At 47.3% G+C, this 14,592-nt stretch overlaps 2 protein-coding genes across 2 annotated transcripts in view; both read left to right on the top strand.

Annotated features, from left to right (window-relative positions):
* The first annotated feature begins 2,289 nt into the window (after nucleotides 1–2,289).
* Nucleotides 2,290–4,253, top strand: HTR1D (5-hydroxytryptamine receptor 1D). Its single transcript, XM_058819803.1, has one exon. The coding sequence runs from the start codon at nucleotides 2,598–2,600 to the stop codon at nucleotides 3,732–3,734; it is 1,137 nt and encodes a 378-aa protein (XP_058675786.1). The 5' UTR covers nucleotides 2,290–2,597; the 3' UTR covers nucleotides 3,735–4,253.
* Nucleotides 4,254–10,141: 5,888 nt separating this feature from the next.
* The window catches only part of LUZP1 (leucine zipper protein 1), a 29,997-nt gene continuing 25,546 nt past the window's right edge, over nucleotides 10,142–14,592 (top strand). The window contains exon 1 of the mRNA XM_058819752.1: nucleotides 10,142–10,230. The gene's annotated coding sequence lies outside the window, so the exon portion shown is untranslated. The remainder of the gene's footprint in view (nucleotides 10,231–14,592) is intronic.

The following is a 14,592-nucleotide window of genomic DNA, read 5'->3' on the forward strand; positions in this document are numbered from 1 at the left end:
TCCCGGTGCCACCCAGCCTTGTACCTGCCCTGGCACACCTGGTGCTCTGTTTTTCCTCAAATAGACCCTTCCCTGCCACCTTGCCCTTGCTCTCTAACTGCAGAGAGTTAAATTGGAGTGCTGCAGCCTGGCACTGTATGTCAGTGTGCTGTGCTGTGCCAATCTCACTCTGGCTGGCTGTGGCATCACCTTCAGTTTATTTCAGGCGCTTTGAAGTGAAAACAATGCCCACAGCCCATGGCCAAGAGCAGCAGGGGAAGCCCAAGGAAAGATGACCAAGCACAGTGCTGATGCAGCCAAGGCAGCTGAGAGGATTCCCGTGCTGTGGAGTGTGACAAGGCTGGGGACACGCCAGGGTGACAATCCTGCCGTGCCCTGCGGGCTGGGGCTGTTGGGCGGTGCTCTCAGCTGCCTGCAGGCTGCACTGCCACCCCATGCACGGAGCCAGCCCGAGAGAGGCACACGCCGTGCTATCTTATCTAGAGGTGACGCTGTCTTATCTAGAGGTGATAACAGCACCCGCAGCAGGGAAAGGTCCCTGTGTGACCATCCCGGAGCCACTCTGGCAGCCACACCTGCCCCACCAAAGCCCCCTGGCAGCCGCCCCACACTCAGAGAGCACCCCTGGGTTCCTCACCGGGTTTCCAATGGCGGTGCTGGTGTTTCACAAAGTTTCCCGTGGCAGTCTCAGATGTCTTCTAGGAGCTGCCATCTACAGGAGCCCAACCTGCAGCTGGCACTAAATGTGCTCCTCAACATCCAGGTTCTGCCCAGCGTTCCTCATGCTCCACGGGTGTGTGCATCCTGCCCTGGCAGCACGTCCCTCTGCTCTCAGGAAACAGTGGGTGCCCACTTCCCACCCCTGGCCTCTGCTGTTTCAGGATTTGTAATATCTATATATTTGTTTTCTGCTTTGCTTAACAGGCAGTTATGTGTATGACCTTGTACTTGAGATAATTTAATGACTGTTCGCCATTTATTTTCCTTCAGTATCTGTAGTTTACACAAACTTAATTTCTTTTTCTTTCTAACAGGAAAATAATTTACCTGTATTCATCATTCTTTTGTTGAGTAAAAGGTAACTTCATTGAAATACTAAATTATCGGAAATATGTTTATTTTGTCTGGATGGTAACTATTCCTGAGTACATGATAAATCATCATGCACTGACTTTGCTCAGTATCACAAAATGGCCATGAGGAAGGGATTTTCTCTTCCTAGAGAGAAAAAAAATCAAGAAAGTAATAGTCTAGTGTGAAATACAAGATTTTCTATGTCTCCTTATTAGAAAAGTACACCTCAAAAGAAAAAGCAGGTCTGAAAAATGTTTGACTCACAGAAGGTGGTTGTATATAAAAAAATCAAATACACCAAACTGAAAAGTGCTGCTTCATATATTAGGATTTAGGAGCTTAAGAGAAGCTGTTTGAGTTCCAAGTGCTGATGTTTCATGTAGAATATTTTGCTCCTCTTTTCCACAGATTCCCAGCTGAGTGCCTGGATGGATGGCATGGGTTGGTATCAGTGATGACTGAGAGAGGCTCCTCTCCTCCAGGGCTGGGAGAAGGCTGGACTGGGGATTGTCTGCTTGGAGAAGTTGGCTGTTCCTCCTTGTAGCCCTCACAGCACTCTTCAAAGCCATTCCCATCCCACATTCAGGATCTATTTCAAGAAGGGTTGGGCTGGCATAATAGAAGTGACATTCTGGTGCTCATGGAAGTGAGTGAAATCTGTCTCAGGATGTTTCCTTCAGGTTTGTGAAGACTTCAGGAAATCCAGTCCTGGTGAATACAAGGAAAATTATGGAAAGCCTCTAGATTGCATACTGTGCTTATATAATGTGCACCAGTGCATTGGGATCTGGCACCCAGCACCTGACTTCTGCATTTAAAGGCTAATTGTTGAAGGGAAAACCTGAATAGTCTGGAGAAATAAATGAAAATGGAGATCTGTGCTTGAGGAAGTCTTGATTTGCAAATCTGGGAGAAATTATGTTTACAGAAGGAATTCAGAAGTATTGTTTTATATGTTAGGTACTCTACTAACAAAGTGTCCCTTGTAAATACCAAAAACATGACACTCAGCTATTAGAGAGAAAAGGAAAATAATCTTGAGGGTAGCTTTGTCTCAAAGGGACATCAACTGCATGCCCAGATGTTTCTTTTCCATCTCTTACCCTTCAGTATTGATTTATGCAACTTTGCAGAAGATAAAGTCAGAAAGGAGATGTGAAAAAAAGATAATAAAGAATTATTTAGTTTTCTTCAAGATGAAAACCACCTGAATTCCCATCACTTATAGTACTGATTTCATTGTTGTACACCAGACTTGTGTCTGGATGACATTTTGCTTTAGCCATTATGTAGTTGATGTGATGTGATGTGATGTGATGTGATGTGATGTGATGTGATGTGATGTGATGGAAAATATTCCATAGGAGAGTACCTCATCTACTGCATCAGCTGAAGTTTTCAACAAGTTAATAATTCTTCAGTGTTCGACCAAAGTATGAAAAATTCTATTTTATCAACAGAAGTGAGCATCTTTCTTCATTATCCCAGAAATATTCCGCTGGAAGGTGAAAGCAGAGCAGAGGATGACTCAGTACAACCATTCAGCACAGTTCTCTCTCCAGAGCTCAGCTAATAAATCATTAAATGTCACTGAGACACCTCTGCCTTGGGATGAAAGGACGCTCTTGGGGCTGAAGATTTCACTGTCAATCCTTCTGGCCGTCATAACTTTGGCAACAATCCTCGCCAATGTTTTTGTTGTTATCACAATTCTCCTGACTAGAAAGCTCCACACACCTGCAAATTACCTCATTGGCTCCCTGGCAGTGACTGATCTCCTGGTGTCAGTGCTGGTGATGCCTGTCAGCATTGCTTACACTGTCACCCACACGTGGGCCTTTGGCCAGCTGCTGTGTGACATCTGGCTGTCCTCAGACATCACGTGCTGCACAGCCTCCATCCTGCACCTGTGTGTCATTGCCCTGGACAGGTACTGGGCTATCACAGACGCTCTGGAATATTCCAAGCGCCGCACTGCTGGCCGAGCAGCCCTCATGATTGCCGTTGTCTGGATGATATCCATCAGCATCTCTGTGCCACCGTTTTTCTGGAGGCAAGTGCAAGCTCATGAAGAGATTGCAAAGTGTGCTGTAAACACTGAGCAAATTTCCTACACCATTTATTCCACTTGTGGAGCTTTCTACATCCCGACCGTGCTCCTGCTGATATTGTATGGGAGAATTTATGTGGCAGCTCGAGATAGGATTCTGAAGCCACCCTCATTGTATGGGAAACGTTTCACTACTGCACACCTGATCACTGGCTCTGCAGGCTCGTCCCTCTGCTCCATTAATGCCAGCCTCCATGAAGGGCATTCCCATTCAGGTGCATCCCCAATATTTCTGGGTTCTGTTAAAATTAAAATTGCAGATAGTGTGCTGGAAAGGAAAAGAATTTCTGCTGCGAGAGAAAGGAAAGCTACCAAAACTTTAGGCATTATTCTGGGAGCTTTCATTTTCTGCTGGCTGCCTTTTTTTGTCATATCCCTAGTCCTACCAATCTGCCAAGATGCCTGTTGGTTTCATCCCATCCTCCTGGACTTTTTCACCTGGTTGGGTTACCTAAACTCATTAATCAATCCAGTCATTTATACAGCTTTTAATGAAGAATTTAAACAGGCTTTCCAAAAACTAATACTTTTCAAAAAGTGTTCCTCTTGAGACTCTCCTCCTGTGTACCTGACCCTTGTGCAATCTCACAGCCTACCTGAAAATTTCCATGCTTTTATTCCCAAGGAACTGAGTGGTAATTTCCATCTCTGCTACTACCCTGTTCTGTGCATGTAAATTTCTGGGAATTTCTTGCCAATTTGATACTTTCTGTTTGGGATTGTACATGCCAAAACAGAAATTGTCCATGCTCACTGCAGTGATCATGTGTGTATATAAGATCAATGACACATGAAATAAGCTTTGCAATGAGGCAAGGTGTGTGAACCAGGGAGTTTTTGTGGGATGAGGTGACACATTACCCTGATGGGAGGAAATTGTGTATTTACAAGACCTTATATTTCTGCTGTATATTATTAACCATTTATGTCAGAGAGAGTTTCTGGAGAGCAGGATCTGATATTTATATTTTCTATGGCATGTATCTTACCCATGTGAAGCTGATAAAACCTGTAATTCTTTCAGAAGATGTGTGACACAGCCTGACTATAATCAGCAGCAGGGCAGAGTAGCATAGCACAGATGTAAGTTATGTGGATATTTCACAAATGCTGCATCTGAAGCTATGCTTTTTGGTGAAGTGTAGAAAGGAGACAATTTAGTCGAATTAATTATTACACATTTTATCATGAATAAAACAGTCAGTGAAGAAATGCTACAAAATAAATAGCATGAAAAGGATTGATCTTATATTTCTGTCATTTAACTTTTTTGCATGCATAAACTGAAGCAGGAGAATATGGTTAGTGCCAGTGTGGAATAAATAAAATAGGCAGAAGGTTCACTCCTTGGTGACAAAATATGGGAAGTTAAGGGAGAATGAAGTGACACACCAAGGAAAAGTTTCTTAGTAATAAGGGTTGTTGGGGTGGATGTGGCATCCCTGTCTCTGGAATTCTTTAAGCACTGGTCAAACAAACTGTGGTCAGGAATCAGTGTCAGGACCCTCTGCTGGGGTCACAGAGCAGGTCCCTTCTAACCTGCCCTTCTCTGCCTCTGGGATCATTTCCCTGATTGCCAGGTGGAAGCTGGCACAGGGAGGTCTTGGATGAAGTCAGCACACCAAGTGGTGCAGCCCAAATTTCATGCAATGTTTTAGTCTCTGGGCATTTACATCAGAAGTGTCATGTCTACACTGAATATGAGAGCCTCACACTGCTTTGAAAATCACCCCATCATCCTTCTGACCTCCCATCTCTCAGCCTGCCCCAGCTCATCTCCACCCCCACTGCTGTGGCCATCCCAACACACTCCACACAGTGCATGTCCACCCAGCTTTCAGCCTCTCCTCTGCATTTGTGGCACAGCTTTGCAGCTTCTCCCTGCTGCTGGTGCCTCAGCTGAGGTTGGACCATGAAGTGATGCCCCAGGACTCAGAGAGAGAGCTGTGTGCCCATAGAAGGGCAGTCCTCTCTCAGTGAAGCATTTTAGGCTGCTCTGTTTGGGACATGGCTCCTCCACCCTCCCAAAAGGGCACTCACTGATCTGGCCCTGCCAAGAGATTGGGATGGTGCCACTACATGGCCATGCCCACCCAGTCCTCCCACAGTGTGTCCAGAGTGGCACTGCCACATCCTGAGCCGTGCTGCTGCATTGCCTGGGCACATGTGAGCTGACACAGCCCCCAAGGGAAGGCTTGAACCATAAACCAGGGTGGAAAACTGAACTCTCACACGAGGCAGTCCCTGGTACTGATCAATGTGCTGTTATAGCAGCAATCAACTTCTCATCCTCATCTGATGATGACAGTCTGAAATGTTCACCTTTGGGCCAGTTTGTGATAACTTCCAAGATCCCTGGGTGATTCACCTGCTCAGTGTGAAACATAAAATTACAGATCATGGTCCTGGAAGGGCCTGTGAGAGGCTGGCTAGTGCATTCCCTGCCTGTATCAGCTCTGCTTTTGTTCTCTTCCTGCATTTCCTACCCTTGAAGATTTCCAATTGTGAATAGAATGGCAAGATACAGCAAGGCATGATGATCCACCACTCTTCTTTGAGACTGTTTAATTCAAGAGCAAACAAAGTAGGGCCTTTCTTTGGTTAGATTATAGGTTAATTTTAAAAGGCACATGGTCTAATATTACACCATTCTTATTGTTAGTAAATATTTCATAGCATGCCTCAGTAATTTATATTGGAAAAAACAGTGATATGGAACTGGCAGATGAAAACTCTTGCTAGAGATGATCATAAATTAAATAACACCCACAGCCTCTGAGCTGAAAGGAGGAGGCCCTTGTGTCACAGAGATCAATGTCCATATTTACCTTGTTTTACAATGCTCTGTGAATTGCAGTCCAGAGCACACAAATTTATTTCACAGAAGGTACATGAGGGCTGAGTGATATCTCAGTGCCTCTCCAGTGAAGCTCTTGCAATACTGAGCACAAAGATAAGTTAAAACATGTTATGTTTGTATAGAAATACATATTGATATGTCCAAGAAGATATTATAATATCAATACTATCAATTATTTCAATGATGTTATAATATCAGTTATTTCAATGATATTATAATATAATTCAATATCATATTTATTGAAAACAGAATAAATAGCTAAATATATGTCAAAGCATGTGTATTCACTGCAGCACCCTGCATTTAAATTCCAGTGCAGGTTATTCCTACAACCAGGGGAGAGGATGAGTGTCAGCAAGGAGGAGTCACCATGACAGAAACTGGCAGGACAATGAATGTGGAACATGATCCAGGACAAACCTGAGCCTTGCTGTGTGACAGAAATATGGCCATTGAAAGCCTGTGGGTTGAAGCAATCCCACCACGCTCACCAGTCTGAAAACAGGGGAGTACAAAGGAATAAATGCACAAAGGAACAAAATGCACAAAGGAACAAAATAACAATATGTAAGACTACTTAAGTATATGAAGTCCTATTGAGGAACAGATCACATCTTCACAAACAAACAGGCCAAAAGTCCTCTTCCTGCTTTGTGTATGTAATCAGTCAATGAAATGATGGAAATGTTTTTGCAGAACACACTTTATAACACAGTGTCAGAATGCTTACATTGACAATTATGATTTTTTACCACTCTGATACTCTATTGCAAAAGGTACTTTGGTACTGTGAAGATATGAGGCTTTGTACTTTCCTGTCTATTCTATAGCAGTAAATGATGGATAGACAATTTCAAATTTTAAACTACCATGGAAACTACTCTGTACCCTGCTTTTCTTTTTTGAGTTCACAACTCCCTCTGCAGTAAACCTTGCCAGTCCTTGAACAAATGTTAGAAGAGACAGCTGTAGCTATGGTGCCAATCTTGAAATTATATTGGCAAGAACCCTTGGCATCCTTAAATGCACTCCTTCTGGCTCCATGTGCAGACCTAATTTAGCTGACATTTTTAAGATGTCTGCTCCAGGAAGAGGTGAAACATCCTCTCAAACCAACTGACTTTAATGACATTATTTGATTACCTAGGTTGCAAGATTGAAATGAGACTTGTATAGAAGAATCAGTAGTGGAGATGTCTGAAGTATGCAGACCAACCCTACTCACAATGTGTGTAAATCCTGTTTATTATTTCCAGCAATTGCCACTCCCCATCCTGGTGTTCTCCAGGTGTGTCAGGTTCTGGCTCCTTTTGCAGCTGGTGAAGGTGGATGTGAAAACCCTTGGTTTGAGGACATGGCGTTCTCACTGGACTGAATATTTTAGCTTTCTGACTGGGAGGAAGATGGCAGCAGTACAAAATAACAAGACACCAACCCGTTTCTTATGTGCTGCAGGCTTCTCAGTGCCTTTGTTGCCACGTCTTGACACGGCTGCAGGCTTCTGTGGGGGCTCATGGTGGCACCCAGCTGATTCCAGGAACAAGAAACAGCCTGACACACAAAACCCCAAACCCAACAAAACTTACATTGCCATGTAGACTGCTGACAATGATATGAGACTAGCAAGCCATGCAGCCCTTCTGTCCACACAATCATGATTCTGTTTCTTTTTCCCTGCTTGCTGTGAATGTAATACTGTTCCTAAACTCGGCGTGGCTTCTAGCACAACCAAGGCTCCAGCTCTGTCAGGAGCTGTTAGACAGCTGTTAATGAAACAAATATTAGGATCTTATAATGACTCTGTTTTCTAAATGCTTAAAACCTGAACACCTGGAATCAGGTAATAACAGGAGAATCTCCATTTCTAGTGTGCAGAGAGGAGCAAGAACCACTGGTTTAGAAAACATGGGCTTATTCAACTCACTAGAGGCAGAGAAGTATTGACTCTGAGTTAGTTGTCAGCCAGTTTGATAAACTGAACAAATACTAGAACTGGTGCAGAAGAAGCAGCATACACAGAAATAATTTTAGTAGGGACATACATGTATCAGCAGCAGCAAGATCAACTCAGACACCTCACTTAAATTCACTATACAAACAGAGGGAGTACAGAATAGCAAGAATAGCTGAAGAGTCAGTTCACAGACTTCATGAACTGGAAGATGACTCAGATAGGCATTTTTAATAACCACTGAGAAATCTGTTCTCTGTAAATTTGACTAATCCCTTCTGAATCTCATACCTCTGGTGTTCATGGCATCCTAGAGCCATCCACTTCTCACGTTATCAAGCTGTGCAAAAGATGCACGAGTTACTTTTATTTGTTTAAAGCTACTACTACACCCATATGGGTCCTCTGTTGTCAGACACACTGACAGCTTCTGCTGCTTCCCCATATCATTTGTGATTTTATTGTGTTTGTCATCTCTCCTTGCTCATCATCTCTGGTCACACCTGCCCACATTACTTACACCACACTTCCCTGGAACTATGCAGCCTTTCTATCAGTCATTGTGGGGACATCTGGGGGAAAATTTTTCTACCAGTGGTGCTGGCATCCTGTTTTGGGTTTTGGAAACCCAGCACCCACGCTTCCAATCCAAGAGATAAGCATTGCAACCATGCCTCAGGCTTTGGTGAGTCCTCATTGTGCAGTAGTGTAAACAAGAGGAAATGCTCACTAAGGAGTGGGAGACACTCCTCAGCCTCCTGTGCCACCAGATGCCAGCAGCACTGGCACAGTGAGCTGAACTGCTGCTGGAGGGAAAGCACAAGGTGTGAGGTGAAGTCCTGACCCACCAGCATGAGTGATGGAGGGAGGTGACAGAAAACAAACTGAGCTGAGCTGATAAAGGAGGAGAAAGAAGCCCCTCACCAAGGTGGCAACTGAACCAGCTGCTGGGTGGGGAAGAGAGTGAATGGAAACCCAGGAAACGATAAATGTCAAATCTCTGGATCCAAGTGAGAGACAAGCTGTCTGCTCTGTGTCACGCTGCAGCTGGTGGCACACTGCCCGTGGCAACAAGGGTTGTATTTCAAACCAGGCTGGTATTTCAAAGAAAAAAGCTTAGTGGTGTGAGGTTAGACACTTGGAAATTTCTGTCCAGGGAAAGGAAATGATGTAGAGGAAAACTAAGGAAGCTCTGGCTGCTCTAAGATAACGCAATTTTTTAATTTAATATTTTTTATGATGAGGACTTAGCAGTCAGTGGGAGGTGCAGACAAAAGTACAGAAAGTGGAATGAGGGATGTTACAAGGTGAGGAGGCAGCTCCCCTTTTCCCCACATGTCCCCCCAATGCCCAGTGGGTTCCGAGCCTGTCCGGTCTCGCTGCCTGCCCGGGAGGCTGGAATTGCTCACCGGCCTCTGACCGCGTCTGCCGGGACTCAGCCGGGCACGGGCAGCGCGATGCTCACAGAGCACCGGGCAGCCCCCGGTGTCCTTCACCGTGTCCCCGCAGTGCCGGGGCTCTGCTCACCGCTCAGCCACACCGCGAGCAACTTTTCAACTTTTCCCTGTTAGTGATGGGGGATGTCTCTTGTCTCTGATCCCATCTCGGCATCCCGGGCTGCAGATACCAGAGGTGGAAGCAACCACAGCTGGATGGACCACCAAGTCCCACACTCTCCAAGAGATGGCACTAAAGGGGGAATGCGGCGAGAGAGGACGTAAAACCTCGCTGTGTCACCTCGCACGGGCTTTTAACGAGCCGGGACCGGCACTGCCTGCCCCGACACCAAAGCCCCAATGCAGCGGCAGCCCCGGGCCGGGTCCGGAGAAAGGGCTGTCCGGCAGGCTCCGGAGCACGAACCCACCAGAGATCAGCCACCGTAACTCCTCCGCTGCTCCCATCCGCCACACCAACCGCGCCCAGCTCCGCGCCGGGGCCTTGCGGAAACTTTCCTTTCCCCTCCCTGCCCCAAGCGCCCTCAGCCCCCCCAAAATGGCGGCCGGGGCCTGCCCGCCCTCTCAGGGCCGGGGGCGGGCGCCGCGGAGCCGCACGGCGGCCGGGCCGGGCCGCCAGCCCCCGCCCGCTCACCGTGACGTCAAGCACCGCCCGGTACCGCGTCCCTCCCCTCATTGTCAGCGCCCGCACCCGCCGCCCGAGCCCCGGAGCCCCTCGCGGGCTGCGGCTGCCCAAGCCCGGGCTGGGAGGGAGCGAAGCCTGGCCGCTCCTGCTGCCCAGGTAGGCAGAGGTGCGCGGTGAAGGGGCGGAGGGCGGGGGGTGCCGCAGACCGGCGGGGCGGGGAGGAATTTGAGGCATCCGCTTTGTCTTTGACCGCCGCCGCCGCCTTTCCCGTCCCTTCCCGTGCGGGCGAGCCGCTGCCTCAAGGCCGGGTTGCCCGCGGTGTTGGCGGCGGCGGGGACCCCCCGCGGGAGACCCGGCCCTGAGGCGCCCGCCGGGGCCTCGGCTCCCGCTCGGAAATGGAGCCGCCGTCGGGCTCCTTCCGACGGGACCGGAACAGCCGCTTTCCTGAGCGGAGATCGGCCCCGTCCCCGCCCGGGAAGGGCACGGTCCCACCGCTCCTCGCTCTAGCGAGCTGCCCGCAAGGAAGTTCCTAACTCCATTGGCTGTGGCTTGGTTGAGGTTTTGGAGGTTTCCAGGCGCTTAACGCGTTTTCTGTGGATAACCTTTTTTTTTTCCTTGCTGTGGCCACATACTCCCTTTCCTGTTGCTTATTTTTCCTGAGTTCCCCCTTCTTTCCCAGCCCGCCCACGTTTATAATGTAATTAATAACGTTCTTTTATATATACGCTTTTCTGATGCTCTGACTTTGTTAATCACTTCGTTCTTCTTTGCTCCCCCGTCGTGAGGGAGTTAATTAAGGGAGCATTGTAAAACTTTTTTTTTTGCTTCTTTTGGAAATTTCTGAAACTTCCCTCATTTGGCTTTGTCAGGTGTCCCATGTGCTGGCATGTGAAGCCAGTGGCACAGCAAACCTTTGCTTGTCGTCCTTGGTGATTGCGCTTTCATTGCCTATCTGCATTTTTTCCCCCTTTGTAATGCTACATCTGAAGCCTTTAAACCAATTAAACGCAAGTTAAAGTTACCATCCCAGTTTGAGTTAGGTGCGGTGGGGTTAGGCTTTAACTGGTGCATAAATTCTGTTAAAATATTCCACAAAAACCGGGGGAAGGGAAGGAGTGCTCACCGCTGCCGCGTGTGTCGGGGCTGTTGCTTTATCGAGCCTCTCGCCGGGGTGGGTGATGACAGTGGGAAGGGGGGAATTTTACAACCTGGAATGGTCTGTGGCATTCCGTGTTTAGAGGGGGGAAAAAATGCAGTAACTTCCCACATGCCTACAGCCTCATGGCAGAGGTATGCATCTGCTGACCTGCGGGACACTGGGGGGAGGCGTCGTTCCCCAGCGTTACAGTCTGTGCGAGGACGGAACCGGCAGCTCCGTGCCCTGGTCGCTTTGTGCAGCCAGTACCAGCTGGCATGTTTCGGCAGGGACAGCGTGCTCTGTGGCTGGTTTGCGGCACTTAGAGGAGTGTAATTCCTCCGTTGTATCGGCTCCGCAGCGGTAAGGACCGCACAAAGTCCCTGACACGCCAAGGGACCCCTCCTAGACATGGGACCCTCTCACCTGCACCCTTGGAGCTACTCAGTGCTCAGCCCTCTGTAGCCCTGCAAGGAGGAGAAGGACGTGGAGAGCTGATTGCTGTGTTTCTTTTGGATATGAGTCTGAAAGTTCCTGGTAGAGGAATGAGTTGGGGTAAAGGCAGTGTGGGAGAGCAGCATAATTCAAGAGTAGTCAGGTCCCCATTAACCAACCCCTGCATCTCCTGATCTAAGTAGTTCTTCACCCTCAGCTTCCTCACAATGCTATGAAATAATAAAGTTTCTGCACGCCAGTACAGGCCAATCTGACTGATGTTGACTTCCTGAGAAGCAGAAATAAGTTACAGGAGTGTAGACTTTTCGCCAGCCTTCTGGCTGTCTCTGTGTTCTGAAAATTGCCCAACTGAGAGGAAGTTACTGATTTTCTTTATTTAATACGAGGCTAGGAATTGTAGGCAAAAATAACTCGTGTTAAAAAAAGAGAACTCTCAAGGAATTATAATATTTAAAAGCCCGTATGCCTTGCAATCTAGGCCACATTATTTTGTATTGGTGATTACATCTTTGAGCATGACCTTACCAGAATATTGTACTTGGGGATTCTGAGGCTGTGCATGTTCTCCATGGGCTTTCCTTCCCACCCTGGGCTGCAGTTGGTGTGGAACCAGAGGCCTCTTTCCTCATGGGAATTTTTCATAAATGAGAGAAATGACAAAGAAGGACAACTTTGATACAATTGTTGCACTAAAATGAAGCATATAATGTCTTTAGGAGGTCGTTTTTATTGGAAGATTCCCATGAGGGTGATGATTTGTAGCAGTAATATGTTTTATACTAAATAGTAGACTGCAGATCATGGGAGCCTTTAAAACGTGATGGAATGGAGAACCTTTGTTGTGATGGTTGTGGCATGGTTACATACATCTTCACACCTCTAAGGCCTGCTGTACAGATTTTTGCCTTGGGTAATGCTTGTATTTGCACACTTGAAGTAGAAAGCATGAATGTTTTCAAATACTTGGTGGCAGCTGATGAGCAGGCGTTGCTTGCCAGCACTTCTTACATTCCCAAACCCGGTGCTTGACTTTGTCCTTCCACACTGTTATTTTCTCTGCTTTCAATGGGCTGAATCTTTGGAGTGCTTTAGTCTTTTAACTTGATCTCCTCTTCCTTGGTAGCCACCAAAGGTGTGATTAATCTCCCTGCCCAAGCTCATCTGTTTGCCAGGGTAACAGGGGCTGGCAGCCTTCTCCTGGTGGTGACTGCAGCCACTCACTGCACACTCTGTCAGCAGTCACATCTCTCTGGATTTGAGGGTTTACAGCTGGTGACTGAATCAGTTTGGTGGAAAACCCACAAACCATTTGCCCCTAACTGTCCAGATTTAGGAGCCTTCATAACCACCCTGACTGAGCAGGCATGCCAGGCATGCCATTCCTGTGAAGTCGGTGAGGTTTGGCTTGATTCAGCAGCCTGGAAACCAGTGTTTCTGAAATGATCCAATATAAAGTGTGGCATTGGATGTCAGCCATCAGAATGTGGCAATTTAGGCCTTAATGCTTTTGTGTGTTAGGTTTTGGCAGCGATGTTCCCCTGCTGAGGCCCTAATCTGGGCAGATAAGGGTTTGTAAGATGCCTCAGCCCTGTGTGCTTTAACCCTCACCAGGGTGGAGTAGGATATGCAGGTGCAGCACTCAGCTTTACCTGAGCATGACAAAAGTGTGAATGCTGTGCACAGGCAGTTTCTGTTTCCTTTTCTGTAAAAGAAAGCTGAGAATATTTTTATTGTGCAGAGAATGTAGCATTTGTGTTCCTGAACATTTGAATTTCACATAGAAACACAGTTAAAGGTGAATGCACTCTGTGAGTGATGGGCTGAAAGGAGAAATGGGGTGTTTAGAAAAAGGAGAGTTTTAGTGTTGTATTTAGCACTCGGCCTACTCTTCAGCCTTGTCTCTTCTCCTAATGAAGCCCCTTAGGATCCACCCCAATAACCCAGGAATGAAATGTATCACTTCTTTCCTTAGGAACAAAGTTGCCAATGCCCAGGTATGAAGTGTAAGAACACAGAAGCTGTAAGTTTATTTCAGTGTGCCTGTGGGCGGATGAGAGTGGCTGCTTGCTCTTGCCAAGCTGGAGGAGAGATGGGTTCTCACATCCTCTCCAGCCGTGGGTCTGGGAAGAGCTGCATCAGTGCAGGTGGGCACTGTGCCTGGAGGAGGTGGGTTTGCCTTCCCCCTTGTCCTAATGCCTTCTCCTCCAAATGCCCTTTCTAGCCTACCCCAGCTGACAAAAACTCCATGTAGCCGTGTTCAGAGAGTTGATCTGGGTGAAAATTAACCATCAGCCTCCCCCCAATCCCTTTAGCCCTGCCAGATTCCCAGCCTGGCTGCAGGGCTGCTTTACTCTGGCCAGGGGAGGGGAGCATGAGGCTAGAAGGAGGCAGGCACAGTGCAGGGCCACCTGAAAATGACTATAAAACTTAAGTTTGAGGATCTGGTCCAAAGTTTGTGAGGTCACTTGTGCAGTAATAGCATCCCTTGAGCATTTAAGCATTGCTGTCTGTGTTGAGGTCTCTGTCACCACCATGCTTTCACAGTGAGTCTGGATGTGCTACCTTTGCAAAATTCCTGCTCACACAAAGTGCTGCCCAGGCTTGGGCAGAGGAGTAGAGACATCATATTAAGAGGACTTCAGTGGAAAATTTTCTACATTTATTAAGTCCCAATCTTTTTGGCCCTGTTTGTCAGAGCTTCATTCAATTGAGCAAACCTCAATGTCCTCTTCAAAAAGTAACTTCAGAGTCCTGTCATCTGCAGCTCCATTGAACACAGGCCAGCAAAGTGCACAGTCCCACGTGTGTGAATACTTTGTGTGAGCTGGAAACTTCTGTATGGCTGCTGCAGTGTGATAGCTGTCATGCTGCCCTGCCCTGTGTGTCAGGGCTGTCCACAGCCCAGCCATGCTCACTGCCCTCCCCTG

Source organism: Ammospiza caudacuta, chromosome 25, assembly GCF_027887145.1.
Source record: "Ammospiza caudacuta isolate bAmmCau1 chromosome 25, bAmmCau1.pri, whole genome shotgun sequence".
Classification (NCBI taxonomy): Eukaryota; Metazoa; Chordata; class Aves; order Passeriformes; family Passerellidae; genus Ammospiza; species Ammospiza caudacuta.